We start from the raw sequence: 14,038 nt of genomic DNA on the forward strand, positions 1-14,038 counted from the left end.
TTTAACCACAGGTTATCACAGAATTCTAACTTCTGGAGCGAGTATCCTAAAGGTTTCCCTTTAAGACATCGTATATCAACAGGGGACGCATGTATTAACGCGCCACATAGCTATCTACACCCCACATAGAGTTAACACTTCGATGTGTAGGGGCGGAGAATAGCTGGGGAGCCGTTCCACAGCTAATCTCGTTCGTGGCTACTTTTGGTACTCGAGACGTAAACAAACGGGCGCCATTGCTAAATGACGTCACGTCCGTCCTCATCCTGAAGCCAGTTGCTTGCCGATCACCATGATACAGCAGAACAGGGTGGGACCTGAAAAAACTGGACGAAGTAGCAGGGAGGGTCCATCAGGACGCCATGGCTATCTCACCCAAAAATAGATTTTTCGCTTCGCTCAAAATCCGTTTTTTGGGGTCAAGCCATGGCGTCCTGATGGAAGAATACCAGAGAATCAAAGTATCGTGGTAGATTTTCCCCTTGTAGTGTAAGTGCCGAGGGCTTTGAACAGGTTAGCATAGTAATCTTAATAGAAGAACCGTAGGGAAGAGAACTTCCTGCCCCCCTGGCAGTGAAGTCCCCACGGGCCATGCTGAAGATCAAAGTGGTCATCGAAGGGCTACTCACCTTGCTGGGAGAACATGAAGAACTCGGAGACAAGACTGAATGGTTGGCATTCATATAGGAACATTCTCAAGGGCAGACAAGTGGTGGTTAGGCACTGTATGTGAATAGAGAATCGTCTGGTCTCTAAGGTATGATGTAAGTAAGTATTCGTGTAGGAATATTACATTGCAGAGGTGAGTATATCATAAGGGTTGAATCCTTAGTAATCTTCATCGACTATAAGAGGAAGGGGATAATAAAACTATGACAGTCATATATTTCATAGTATAAGTAGGAGCGGATTGAGACGCACAAGTAATAAAATAGAAATTTTATTTCACAATTGCAGAATATGTTAAATAAATGCAATAAATATGTAAAAGTAATTTACAACAAATTATAATGTACATAGTAATGAAAGACTTGCTCTTGAATCTGAAAGAGAATTTCAAATTATTAGTAGGCACTCGTTCCAGAGGAACGTCAGTCTTTAAAAGTAAAACACATCATGCTCTAGGCATGCGGCACTCATGTGACGACTATGACATTTCACCTGGGAGAAGAACAGTATATGAAAAAGCACTAAGTGTTTTTTAAATCACTACGTATCATGCGAGGGTCAACATAGGCACCCGAGGAGTTAGAGTCCCAAGTAACTCACTGTTCTATGCAGAGTTAGGTGCAGGTTTCATAACACTACCTGCGGCTACCACAAAATGTTTGACTTCATGCACTTGTTTCGCATAATGTTTGAAGAAAACACGCGAGGATTTCCAGCCTGTGAAACTCTTAAGGCTTTCGAAATCCATACTCCGAAAGAAATTCAGAGACGATGCAACTTTTCTAGGATCGTGACCGGCGGGTGTACTGTCAGGATCCGCTCTGCGAATGAAGTAGGTGATTTTCGCTCTTAGTTGTTTCAGTGACAGGTCGCTGCCCGATGTTTCTCCTTTGAAGAGTTGGCCTCCACCAAAGTCCGAAGTTCTACGAAGATAGACCTTGAGGCTCTCTACTGGACATAGAGAGGCATCTTCTTTCAGGGGGCATATTCTCCAAGGGCCCCATCTTTTGGTGGGTAATTCGTTTTTGGCGAGAAACGTCGGATCCGGGAAGAGGGTAAGGTCTCCTGAGTCTGTAAACAGGATGTGACCCTCGTCCCTTGATAATGCCACTATTTCGCTGACTCGGGCTCCTGAGGCAAGAGCAAAAAGAAATATAACTTTTTGAGTCAGATCCTTGAGAGGGCACGAATCATTGTCCAAGTTGGAGGCAAAATGGAGCACCTTGTCCAGAGACCAGGAGATCGGTTTTGGTGGGGGTGCTGGGCGTAGATGAGCGCATGCTTTCGGCAGTTTATTGAAGATGTCGTTGGACAGATCAATCTGGAAGGCATACATCAGTGGTCTAGTCAAGGCCGATTTGCAAGTAGAAATTGTGTTGGCTGCCAAGCCCTGTCCATGAAGGTGAATAAAGAAGGACATGCAAAAATCAATGGTGATTTCCGTAGGATTTTTTGCCTTGACGAATGAGACCCATTTTCTCCAGGATGATTCGTATTGCCGTCTTGTGGATTCGGTCTTGTATTCCTCGAGGAAGTCTAGACTTTTCTTTGAGATCCCAAACCTTTTCTTCGCGGCTAGGGAGAGAAAATCATGAGATGAAGGTCCTTGATTTTCGATGATGAAGCGAAGACAGTCGACTTCTGTACTTGCTGGGAGAGAACTGGGCCCGGGAGAGGGATCAGCATGGGCTGCAGCTCCAGGACCAGGGGGTACCAATTGCTCCGGGGCCACTTGGGAGCCACTAGGGCCGCTGTCCCTTTGAAGGTTCTCAGCTTGGAGAGGACTTTCAGCAGAAGGTTGGTGGGAGGGAACAGGTAGATCTTGGACCATCTGTTCCAGTCCAGTGACATGGCGTCCACTGCTTCTGCCTTGGGGTCCTCGTACGGGGCCACATATCGAGGAAGTTGATTGTTGTCGCTCGTTGCGAAGAGATCGATCTGAAGTTCTGGGACTTGGTGAGAGATGAAGGAGAATGATCTTGCGTCTAGAGACCATTCCGACTCTATCGGGCTTGTCCGAGATAGAGCGTCCGCCGTCACGTTGCGGAATCCTTGTAGGTGAACTGCAGACAGATGCCATTTCTTCTTCTCTGCCAGACAGAAGATTGTCAGAAGCACCTGATTTATCTGGGGCGATCTTGAGCCTTGGCGATTGAGACATCGAACTACCACCGAGTTGTCTAGGGTTAGACGAATATGGATCGAGGGAGGCGGGGAGAGTTTCTTCAGCGTTAGCAGGACCGCCATGGCCTCCAAGATGTTGATGTGAAACGTCTTGAATAGGGGAGACCATGTGCCTTGAGCCTGTTTTTGGTGGGAGTGACCTCCCCAACCCTCCAGCGAAGCGTCCGTGTGGATGTTGAGTGATGGAGGTGGGTGTTGAAGAGGGATGGACCTTTTTAGGGCCTTTGCTTCCGACCACGGCTTGAGGAGCAGCCGAAGTCTGTTTGGGAGCCGTCTCTTGAGGTCTCTTCGAGCGATGGATGCAGAACGTCTCCAGACTCCCGCGGCATCCTTTAGCTGTGCACGTAGCACTGGGTTTGTCACTGAGGCGAACTGTAGAGAGCCTAGAACTCGGTCCTGCTGACGTCTTGAGATCTGTTTGGATTTCAGCAGTCGCTTGACAGACCCTGCTATTTCCTTCCTTTTCTTCTGGGGGATGGAAAGGCGGTGTGACTGAAGGTTCCACTGGATTCCTAACCATTGGAACTTCTGAGCTGTAGAGAGACGAGATTTCTTCGCGTTTATCTTGAATCCCAGGTGTTCTAGGAACTGGGTGACTTTGCTGCAGGATCTTAAACAATCCTCGGGCGATGGAGCCCAGACTAGCCAGTCGTCGAGGTAGGCCATCACCTGGGCGTCTCGGAGGCGGAGCTGTTGTACTATGGCGTCCGCCACCTTTGTGAAGATCCGAGGGGCCACGTTGAGGCCGAAGGGCATGGCCCTGAGGGCGTAGCTTTTCCTTTGGAGTCGAAATCCTAGGTAGGAGGAAGCGTGGTGGTTCATTGGAACGTGCCAGTAGGCATCCGCCAGGTCTATGGAGACCGTGTAAGAACCTCGAGGCAGAAGGGTCCTTATCTGTTGAAGAGTCAGCATCTTGAACTTGTTGTTCGCTATGAACTTGTTGAGGGGGGATAAGTCTAGAATGACTCTGAGCTTGTCGGAGTCCTTCTTGGGGACGCAAAACAGTCTCCCTTGGAACCTGGTTGACTTTACCCTCCTTATCACCTTCTTGTTCAAGAGATCTAGGACATATTCTTCCAGAAGGGGGGTTGATTGTTGGAAGAATTGCTGGAAGGTTGGGGGTGGTTGAGTCCAACTCCAGCCTAGACCCTTCTTGACGATGCTGTGTGCCCAGGGATCGAAGGTCCAACGATCCTGGAATTGGCGGAGTCTTCCTCCCACCGGAAGCACTTCATTGCTTCTGGTGTCCCGAGGGTTTACTGCCTCGGCCGCTAGCTCACCTTCCTCCTCTGCCTCTGGAGGGACGGCGAGATGCGTCTCTGCCTGCACCTCTGCTTGAGCCTCTACCTTTGGGACGAAAGGTAGTCGTCTGTTGCTCGAAGGCAGGGGTGAAAACTGGTGACTGGGACAAGACCGGTTGGGTGACCAGCTGAAAGGTCTGCTGTGGCTGAGCAGCCACTTGGGAAGTAGCGGGTCCCGGAAACTGCCGTCTCTGTTGACGTTGCTGGGGTTTTGGCTTGGAGGATTTCCTCTTAGGTTGAGGGCCGTCGTCCTGAGAGGATTTCCTCTTCTTCGACATGCCCCACTTGTGGAGAAGGTTCCTGTTCTCCGTGGCGGCCTTGTCGGTGATCTCTTTCACAAGATCAGAGGGAAAGAGGTGCTTACCCCAGATGTTGGAGGAAATCAGCCTCCGGGGTTCGTGTCTCACTGTGGCACTTGAGAACACGAATTCACGACAGGCTCTCCGAGCCTTCATGAAACTGTACAAGTCCTTAACTACAGTCGCCAGATGCGTTTTGGCGAGCACCATGTAGTGGTCGGGGACTCTAGTGTCACCGGCCATGACGTCAAGCTGTACCTGGAGGGACATGGATGCGGCGAGCCTTTCCTTCGTGTCTTGTTCCCGACGAAGGAGATGGTCATTAAGTTTCGGGAGGTCTTCGTTAAACTGACGTCCAGCAACGTCAGGATCTAGTTTTCCCACCACGAAGGTATGCTGGATATCCTTCCAGTGTCGAACATCGGGGGGAGTAACCAGGGAGAAGGGTCTGCACTCCTCCAGTGCGGGGCAAGGTTTCCCTTCTTCCACTGCCTTGTGTACCGCAGCGAAGGCCTTTTCCATGAAGGGGAGGATCGCATCATCAGGTGCGACGTAGGTAGGGTGCTTCTTGCTCAGCACCGGAAGCTTTGAGCAGGTAAAACCCCTACTTTTAAAAGCGTTGGCCAGCATAGCCTGGGCCTTCGGGAGATCGAACACTATCACCTCCTTAGGTTCGGTCTCTTCTTTAGAGGCAGGTTCGGATCGTAGCCGGACGTAACAGTCCGGATAAGCCTCAAAACTCGGGAAGAACTCCACTTCTTCCAGGGCAACCGAGCCGACCTTCTCACTGACGAAGATCCTGCCCGTTGCGATGGGCATATGCTCAGCATACCTCCAGGGGTTGGCGTGCGAGCATGCCGGGAGGTCCTTAACCGAAATCCTTTTCGGCTCCTTAGAACTTCCCATGGTCCTGATGTATTCGTGTGTCTCACGGAGTTTCTTGTCCATAAGAGCTTCGAGCATACGGAACATCTCCTGGGCGCTGGTTGGAATGGGGTCCGGGGTGGCGGAGGTAGACGGGAGAGATACTTCCGTCGGTGTAGGAGTTGGGGCGGTGGTGGAAGGCGGAGCGACCTCTTTCTCCGACTCGGCGTATTCCACTCGGTCCTCCTCATAGTCCAATTCTTCGGCCATGAGGTTCCTCTCCGTTGTCTCCGACACCTCCGACATACGCTCCGCGTTGTCGGTATCCAGGCGACACTCGTGCATGGACTGGGGCATGACAACATCGGGTTCCACCGTGATCTGGACGGTGGGGATCTGATCCTTGGGGACCACAGAGTCTGGGGATGCCTTTGGGAACAGTAAGGCCCTCAAGTCTTCAGTGGCAAGGTACGGTCCAGTGGCGTTCTTCTGGAAGCCACGCACCCATTTGCGTAGCTTCTCTCGAGAAGCGTCCCTAACCTCCGCTGAGGGAGGGTTATTGAACGCCTCGACCAGGCGTTCCTGGCAGACCGTACAGTTCTGCGGGTCCCAGAACTTCAGATCACCTCTCTTGTTGGCACAAGGGGCGTGAGTCCTACACGCCGTGTGCCCATAAAAGTGCGGGCGCTTCACTGCACAGAAGCCGTGGTCGCACTTCACGTGCTCCTCCTGTAAGAGAGAGAGTACATGAGTATGGGGGAGTCATAAGAATGACTTCTATTCTAAAGTTAAATATTAAATGATTAATCTTTAACTTAATAATAAGTGGTATAAACAATGTGATGATCAGAGAATGGGCGGAAAAGAAGGAGATAGACACATACTCCGTGTAACCCGCCCGGCTGGTTACCGTAACCTTATCCATAGGCAATTTGTTGTGACCGAGGGCACAGGACAGAATTCAACATAGAATGCCAGGAAGGCAGTGGGAATTCTAGTGGGAATTGCCAAGGATATAAAACTGGGACTGAGGCCACTCAGACCCTAGAATTGGGAACGTAGAAGATCCCATAGGGTAACGGTTCCCGGCAACCAGCCGTGCTAAGATACACACAGCATGCTGGAAATCTGTGATATGCAAGAAGACAGCATGGTTACTAATAGAACAGTAAGATAATACCTATCTATTTATGTAATCAAACCATCTGGTTGCGATGTAGAGCTATCAGCATGAGATGATAGCTAGTAGAAGGGGTGCAAGTCGCTTTGACGCCTCCGGAAGGCTCCGGCAGACCGGCGGCACGCCGGAGGCCGCTCCAGCAGAGTTTCTGGCATTAGGGAAGATAAATATATAAGTCAGGGGTAATACCAGGATGGCGGCCGCCGGCATAGCTGCGGCACGCCGGCGGGGAGCGGCGGCTCCGGCAGCCGAAGGTTGCCGGCTTGGTGACAGGGACAAGGATGGGTTATAGCAGAACCGGACTGCCGGCAGTGGATGCCGGCACTCCGGGGGCCGGACCGGTGGACGGACGACCGAAGCTATGAGGTAAGAGGGAAGGCCATCGGCTGGATGCCGACGGGAGGCGGCAGTCCTCCGACACACGGAGGACTGACGGCCCAGAGGGCAAGGGATATGTCACCAAGGTGGGAGGTGGGTATCACCGACAGGGGAGGCGGCAAGGGACCGGCACCAGGATAGTGAAAGAGACAGAAGGAGGGATGTAGGGGTACGGCCACGGACCCCAAGACATCCCACCTGAGTGGGTGTACCCATGATAGAGGCTAGCCCTATCACCCAGAAGCAGGGGCCGCAGAGGACCGGGAGCCAGGGTAGCCCAAGGGAGGGCTAAGGAACACCCAAGAGGGGGGGAGAACCCCTGTGGACAAAACGCATCAAGTGGCTAACCCCATAGGACACTATGAAGGGTATATGTACCAGAGCGGACTGCACACAGGAGCTCAAGGTAGCCCTATCACTCCACCCTAAGGAGGAGTTGTAGGACAGGGGACAGATGGGTATAGACTAACCTAAGTATAGGCTAGGCCATACAAGAGATAGGTGGGGAGGGGAGAAGAAGAAGGGTCTTCTATGGAGGAGGCTCTGTACCAAAGCGGCCACCAAGGAAGGGAGGACGCTCCCTAGCCTAAGGTAAGGCAGCCTGTCTGAGAACGGTGCATGGGTATCGTTTCAGCAAGGCACAGAACTAACTCCCCCCAAGCCTAACCTAGAGCAGGGATGTTACACCCTGAACTAGGAAGGATGGAAGACGTATCACTATTGCAGGAAAGGTCGGAGACCTAGCCCCAGCGATAGAGAAAGGACGTGCCGTTCCTCATTCTCGGACGCAACCCTAAGGGGTGATCATTCCCTTAGGGAGGACAGAGAAGCGATATATACTCTGATATGAGCTTCATCCCCTTACGTGGTAGGGGGAGCAAGACTACACAGAGGGGATGCCCTAAGGCAGGGGAAGAAGGAAGCATATAGGGGTCCTACTTGTAGGTTAGGTTAGAAAGGCACACTATCTAACCTATCCCCTATATGGTCCCTAAAGGCGAAAACACTTGCATCACAGTCAATAGTATTGTAAAATAATGCCACTATCTTCATAATTAAACCTAGGATCACTGAAATATATCATGCATGAACACTGATGTTAGGCGCTCTGGCCTAGGGGCTAGACTAGCGAACTGGTATGGGGTCAGATGATGACCGATAACAAGGCGTCAAAACACGATATATAAAGTTCCTAGCTATGAAGACTAAATAACTAATAGTATCGATTAGTTAATGAGGCCGGAAAACGCTGTTGGGGCTAGCTAAATAAGGCATGCAAAACAACAGCGACGCCATAAAATGGCGGGTCCGGTCGAGGCACAGCTCTGCCACAAAACATCAAATATCTCGACAAGTAAAAGTTACTTTACGGTCAGAGCTTATTTAAACAATACTGGAACCTTGTACTCAACTTTCCAGAAGAAGGCGAGGCCGAGGGTAGAGACATGGCTAAGATGCAAGTCGATAAAGTACGCACAGGGAAAAATCCGACTAGTGAGGCAAGCTACTAAACGAAGGATGAGGACGGACGTGACGTCATTTAGCAATGGCGCCCGTTTGTTTACGTCTCGAGTACCAAAAGTAGCCACGAACGAGATTAGCTGTGGAACGGCTCCCCAGCTATTCTCCGCCCCTACACATCGAAGTGTTAACTCTATGTGGGGTGTAGATAGCTATGTGGCGCGTTAATACATGCGTCCCCTGTTGATATACGATGTCTTAAAGGGAAACCTTTAGGATACTCGCTCCAGAAGTTAGAATTCTGTGATAACCTGTGGTTAAATTCTCTGGGAATATTTAGTAGTTATATACCCAAGGAAGCTACCAAAAAGGAACCTTCCATCAGGACGCCATGGCTTGAGCCCAAAAAATTACTTTATAACTCTCTAGAGTACGAAATTTACTTGGTGTGACGATCCAGTGCAGACCCACGAAATAATTATTTCAGAACCTAAAAAGCCAGCAACCTACCTTAAATGAACCATAAGCAGTTGATCTACTGAGCATGTTATCTAAGTAGCCCATGTTATTCAAGACAGCAGCCCAAGGAAGGTATTCGGTCTCTTCACTCAAGTATTCATTGATGCTCATAGCTATTGAATAAGACAACTGACCTGTTTGGATAAATGAGGTTGTGTGTCAGAACCAAAATTATTCGTTATATAAATGTTTGTAGGTACTAAAGATTAGGTTACTTGAGTCATACAGTATGAGTACTGTATATTCAATTTATTTTACGAATGAGAATTCTACATTGTTTATTGCATGAATTTTTCCCCTACGATTTATCTTATACTGTACGATTCTTGCTAAAGTTAAATTTAATCCATTTGTAATATGAAAAAAATCAACAAATGCTGATAACCACCACTTTTGAAAAATGTATTACTAACAGAAAATATCAATCATTGCACACATCTCTCTCATGACGTTGGGAATGATCAGCATGATATTCGTAAAACAACTTTAAACTTTATCAATATATTAAAAAACTTTCTATACAACTTCAAGCCATTCCCATGGACTCTGGAAAGAGGTGTATTTGAACTCTCCATATTAACTATTAACAACTGATCTAAGAGCAACTATCATATTCTCATTTTCAAGTACTACTGTATTTTAAGACCTACAACATGTTTCCTAAAAAATTGAAGGTAACTTCATCTGGACTGGAAAATTTTTAGAGCTGGTATCAATTACTTTTGCTTAATTCTGATATTCTAAAATCTACCTCTGACAGATTTATGACCTATTTAGTATTCTAGGTGACATAAAAGGCAAGTACTTATATATTGATATACAGTAGGGAGATTGGTTGGATGACGGCAGTCACTTGGAATTAACCCAATTTCTTTCAAAAGAAATGCAGTTTGAATTTAGATACTTCCCTTTTGGTTATGATGGTACATACATACACATACATATACCATGGCACTTCCCCCAATTTTGGGGGTAGCCGACATCAACAAAGAAACTCTCTACGTTCCTCCCAGCCTAACAAGGGACTCAACCGAGTTCAGCTGGTACTGCTAGGGTGTCACAGCCCACCCTCCCACATTATCCACCACAGATGAAGCTTCATAATGCTGAATCCCCTACTGCTGCTACCTCCGCGGTCATCTAAGGCATCGGAGGCAGCAGCAGACGTGTACGACTAAGTTATGATAGTACACAACCAAATTGTACATAATGCCCATTGCATTCAGAGGAAGTTTGCCAAGGGAGCTAATGTTTTTTCTCTTTCATCATTAGTACAGTACTGATCAAAACAAAGTCCGGACATGTATCAAAAATGGATTAATGTGTAGATTGTTAAGATTAGAGTGAAATAACAATCACAGACTCAAAACACCAAGTGAACCTATAACAACAACAACAAATACTGTATTTTCTGGTCCACTGCAGGACAATAGCCTCAGACATGTCCTTATTCATGTTTAGTGTTTTGCTAGTTTTATCACCCTGCTTTCTAACTGCAGGTTGGTGATGGTGGGAGACTTTAGTCCAATTGCTCACAGCATACCAACATAATCTGGATGGCCCTGACTACTAGAGCTCTGCTGATCATGGTGGTGCACAAACCCTTTCACCACATTAAGGTATCCCCACTCATAACCTAACCTTCACTTAAGTACAAAGATAAAAAATTTGAACTTTCTTCACCAACATACCAGCCCGAGCTAGATCGAGAGCGTCATCAATAATCTGAGCTCGATTAATAACATGGATAACTTCATAGTCTGTCTGAAGTTGGTGGATAATCAAGTTCCAATTGTTGTCATCGTAGTTGACCCTGTAATATCCAGTCTCTTGAAGATTAAAGATGACCCAATTATTCTGATCAGGCAAGGAGTCTATTGTGATCTCGGACTGGGTATTATTCATCCACGCCATAGCGCGAGTGTCCTCAAAGTTGGGGTTCTCTCGACTGGTGTAGGTCAAAGGTACCCACCACTTGTAGTCATGGGTGTCAGTTGAATTGATGTTCTTCACTAATAAGAATCGTTCCTGATGATCAGAAAGAAATTTCAATAAAAAGTATAGACAATAATACACAGCAATGAAAGTTTGCACAAGTTAAACAGGACAAACATTCGTTAAAATTGCAAACGCCTGATTAAAAGTTGAACAAAAACTCTAACCAGCTTGGGTGCTAACTAAAGTCTCAGAAAGAGCTAATGATTTCTATAATGTAAAGTTCTTTTGTTCAAGATGAATGCATCTAAAGTATATCGTCTCAAAAGGCTTACTAGAACCAAAGTATTATGCCTGAAAAAAACCTGATCCATTTCTTACTTTACTTAGATGGACTGCCATTTCTTATTCATATTAAGCTATTTAATACATCTCGATTTTGATAAAGAAAAAACGTCGAGCAATGGTATTCCTAAATGGCTTGGTGAAACTTCAAAATAATGAAAATGCACAAATTTTGATACATATATGTACTGTATTATTTGCATAAGATTCCATGGTTCTAATTTCTTCCTTCTTTTTCCTTTTAGGTCAATATTTTTCATTTTTAGTAAAGCTTACATGATGAGATAATGAATATTTATTATTCAGATAATATCTAACATGATATCTAAAACTGAATGAACAAAATAAATAAAAACATATGTAAGTGTTCAAAAAGTAAAATCTCTAACCAGTACTTCAATTTTTGCACCTGCAAAGATTTTTCCACTCGCTTCAATGCAGCCTATTTCTCCTACCTGTGTTACAGATGCCGAAGTTCCAGATGGACTTCTTTCCACTTTGATAACTGGATATCCCATTTGGAGGGTCCAGGTGTCCATTACCGTCTTCACAGTGATGTCTCCAGGCAGAGTTTTGTCTTCGTGACCGGCATCCGTCAGGAACCTCCACAGGTCGTCTTGCTCTGCATTTTTGTATTTTCTGTAATCGAGTAAATGATGAGAGTAAGATCTTAGGTCACTGAGATCCTCCTATGGTAGAACTACAGTAAAGCCAATCTCCCTATGGTCAATTGACAACAAAGATGCACTTTCTACAATTGATTTACAACACACTCCTCATTTACCATTGATTATTTCATATTTTCTGGGTCGATCTGTGGCGCCGGGTGAAAAGTCCTTCTTGTATGTCTTTTCTGATAAAACCTTCCAATTATACCAGAGAAAGATAAAAGCATGGAATGCTGAGGTTACAACCCTCGCGCGAGCACCTTTTGGGTGTCGTGTATAACGCAAAGGCGCGTGAAATCCACTATCCTTCTTTTTGGAATACAAAGTGTTGAATTGTTTTGTTGTGCTCTCGGTCTTTTTTATCTATCGTGGATTTATTTTGTCATGTCCGAAGCTTCATCTTCACACATTCCAATGTTAAGTACCATAGTTTGTTTTGACAGTATTTTATTGTACCGGGCTTTTGTTTTATATCCAGTATAGTCTGTTTTATTATTCCCGTTTGGCCTTTCATGGCGGCCATTGTTTGTTCACTTGTTGGGAATTCATCTTTGTCTGCCCGTTTAGTACTCTGTCACTTAGGTTCTTGGTTAAGTCCCTGGCCTTATGCCTTTAGAACCGTTATTATTTTTATTTTTAATTTTTTTGTGTATTTATGCTCATGGTACTTTTTGCTAGTAAGTCCAGCCTACGAACGAGATAGCGATTTAGCTTTGTATTTGTTTAGTGCCCGCCCCTCCGAGGCGTTCGTCACTCGACTGTGCTATTTATTTAAGTTTTAGCAGATGCTATTCTTCGATCGTAGTGTTATATGGATGTACATTTTTATTTTATACGTTTATAATAGTGTTGTGTGATTTTTAGTCCTGTTTTTGTGTCCAAGAGAGCGAGAGATTGGGGTCCCCGTTTTCTGTTCGCAGTCACGAGTTACCCCTTTCTCTCGTTTTCTTTCTTTGCTCTGGTGGTTGAGCGGATTTCCCGTTTTCTGTTTTGTGCGTTCAACGGGTTCTCCCTCCCTCACCTCTCCCCCTCGGGGTGGATGATAACTTACGAGTTATTTATTTTTCGTGACTTTTCAATTGTTAGCGTTATTTTGGTCCGTGTTCGTCCTCTCCCCGTTACGGCTCGGGAGTAGTTTATGAACGTTTTCCACTCCGCCTTGAGTTCTACTCCGGCTTGAGGGATTCTCAATGACTTTCGTTCTATGGTTATAGTTATATATTGTTACTGCATGGGACGGGCTTCATATTGTTTAGATACGACCCTCCGGTGGCCCTTACTGCGGTCTCAGGCCACGGCCATATCCACAATAGCCATTGTTATTACAATTGTGTTTTTATTCACAATAATTATTCAGGACCTTTCTTCTCCCTCCGGCCTCACCGGAGTTTGTAAATACGCTTTGCTATGATCTAAGCCTTAGCCTTTAGCTGCGGCTTGGCTTTTATATCTTCACAATTGAATTATTAGCCACAATTGAATTATTCAGGGTATCTCATTATCCTCCGGCGTCACCGGAGGTCGCCCATACACTTCACACTTATATTTGCCTTGCCTTTGGCTAAGACTGCATTATTCAGGACATTTCATTACGCTCCGGCTTCACCGGAGGTCGCCCATACACTTAACACTTATATTTGCCTTGCCTTTAGCTAAGGCTGGTGTTTATATTTATTTTAAGGGCATGTCACTGCTTCCCCGACCCTCGCAGGTCGGCAGATTGCTTTAAGTTATTTATCCTTATGTCATTAACAGACATTAGGTAAATTACAAATATACAAACATTTGGATATTATAGTGCCAACAATGGTTTTGGCCGAATAGCGATTTAAACGTTTGCGATTTAGTCTGTTAGTTTGTACTCGCCCCAGGAAGGCTCGATTTAGACTATATCCTTATTTATTGGTTACGTTGTCGTTATTCTTCGTTTTTGGTTATTACAATGACTAAAAATGAAAAAGAAAAAGGAAAAAATAAAAATAAAATAAAAGCAATCAGTTTTTTACTTTCCTTATATTATTGTGTGATGTTAGCTTTTATTATGTAACCTTGAGAGTGAGAGCATAGGGTGCTCGTTTATTAGCTCGAGTAAGGGAGGTGATTTTCCCGTTCTCCGTTTTTATACGTTCACGAGTTATTCAGGCCTCCTCTTATTATCAGAGTTGATGATAGTACGTTTAATGTTATACACGTTTTATTGATGTGGTTACTGTTAATATAGCTAACACTATTAGT

The 14,038-nt window shown here is 45.9% G+C and overlaps 1 protein-coding gene across 1 annotated transcript in view; it reads right to left on the reverse strand.

The window, feature by feature from the left end:
* The window catches only part of LOC137656345 (uncharacterized), a 239,123-nt gene that overhangs the window by 184,131 nt on the left and 40,954 nt on the right, over positions 1–14,038 (reverse strand). The window contains exons 11-13 of the mRNA XM_068390517.1: positions 11,591–11,774; positions 10,547–10,883; positions 8,847–8,989 (exon numbers count right to left, since the gene is read on the reverse strand). Of these exons, the coding sequence (XP_068246618.1) occupies positions 8,847–8,989; positions 10,547–10,883; positions 11,591–11,774 (664 nt within the window). The remainder of the gene's footprint in view (positions 1–8,846; positions 8,990–10,546; positions 10,884–11,590; positions 11,775–14,038) is intronic.

The sequence above is a fragment of the Palaemon carinicauda genome, chromosome 17, assembly GCF_036898095.1.
Source record: "Palaemon carinicauda isolate YSFRI2023 chromosome 17, ASM3689809v2, whole genome shotgun sequence".
Lineage (NCBI taxonomy): Eukaryota > Metazoa > Arthropoda > Malacostraca > Decapoda > Palaemonidae > Palaemon > Palaemon carinicauda.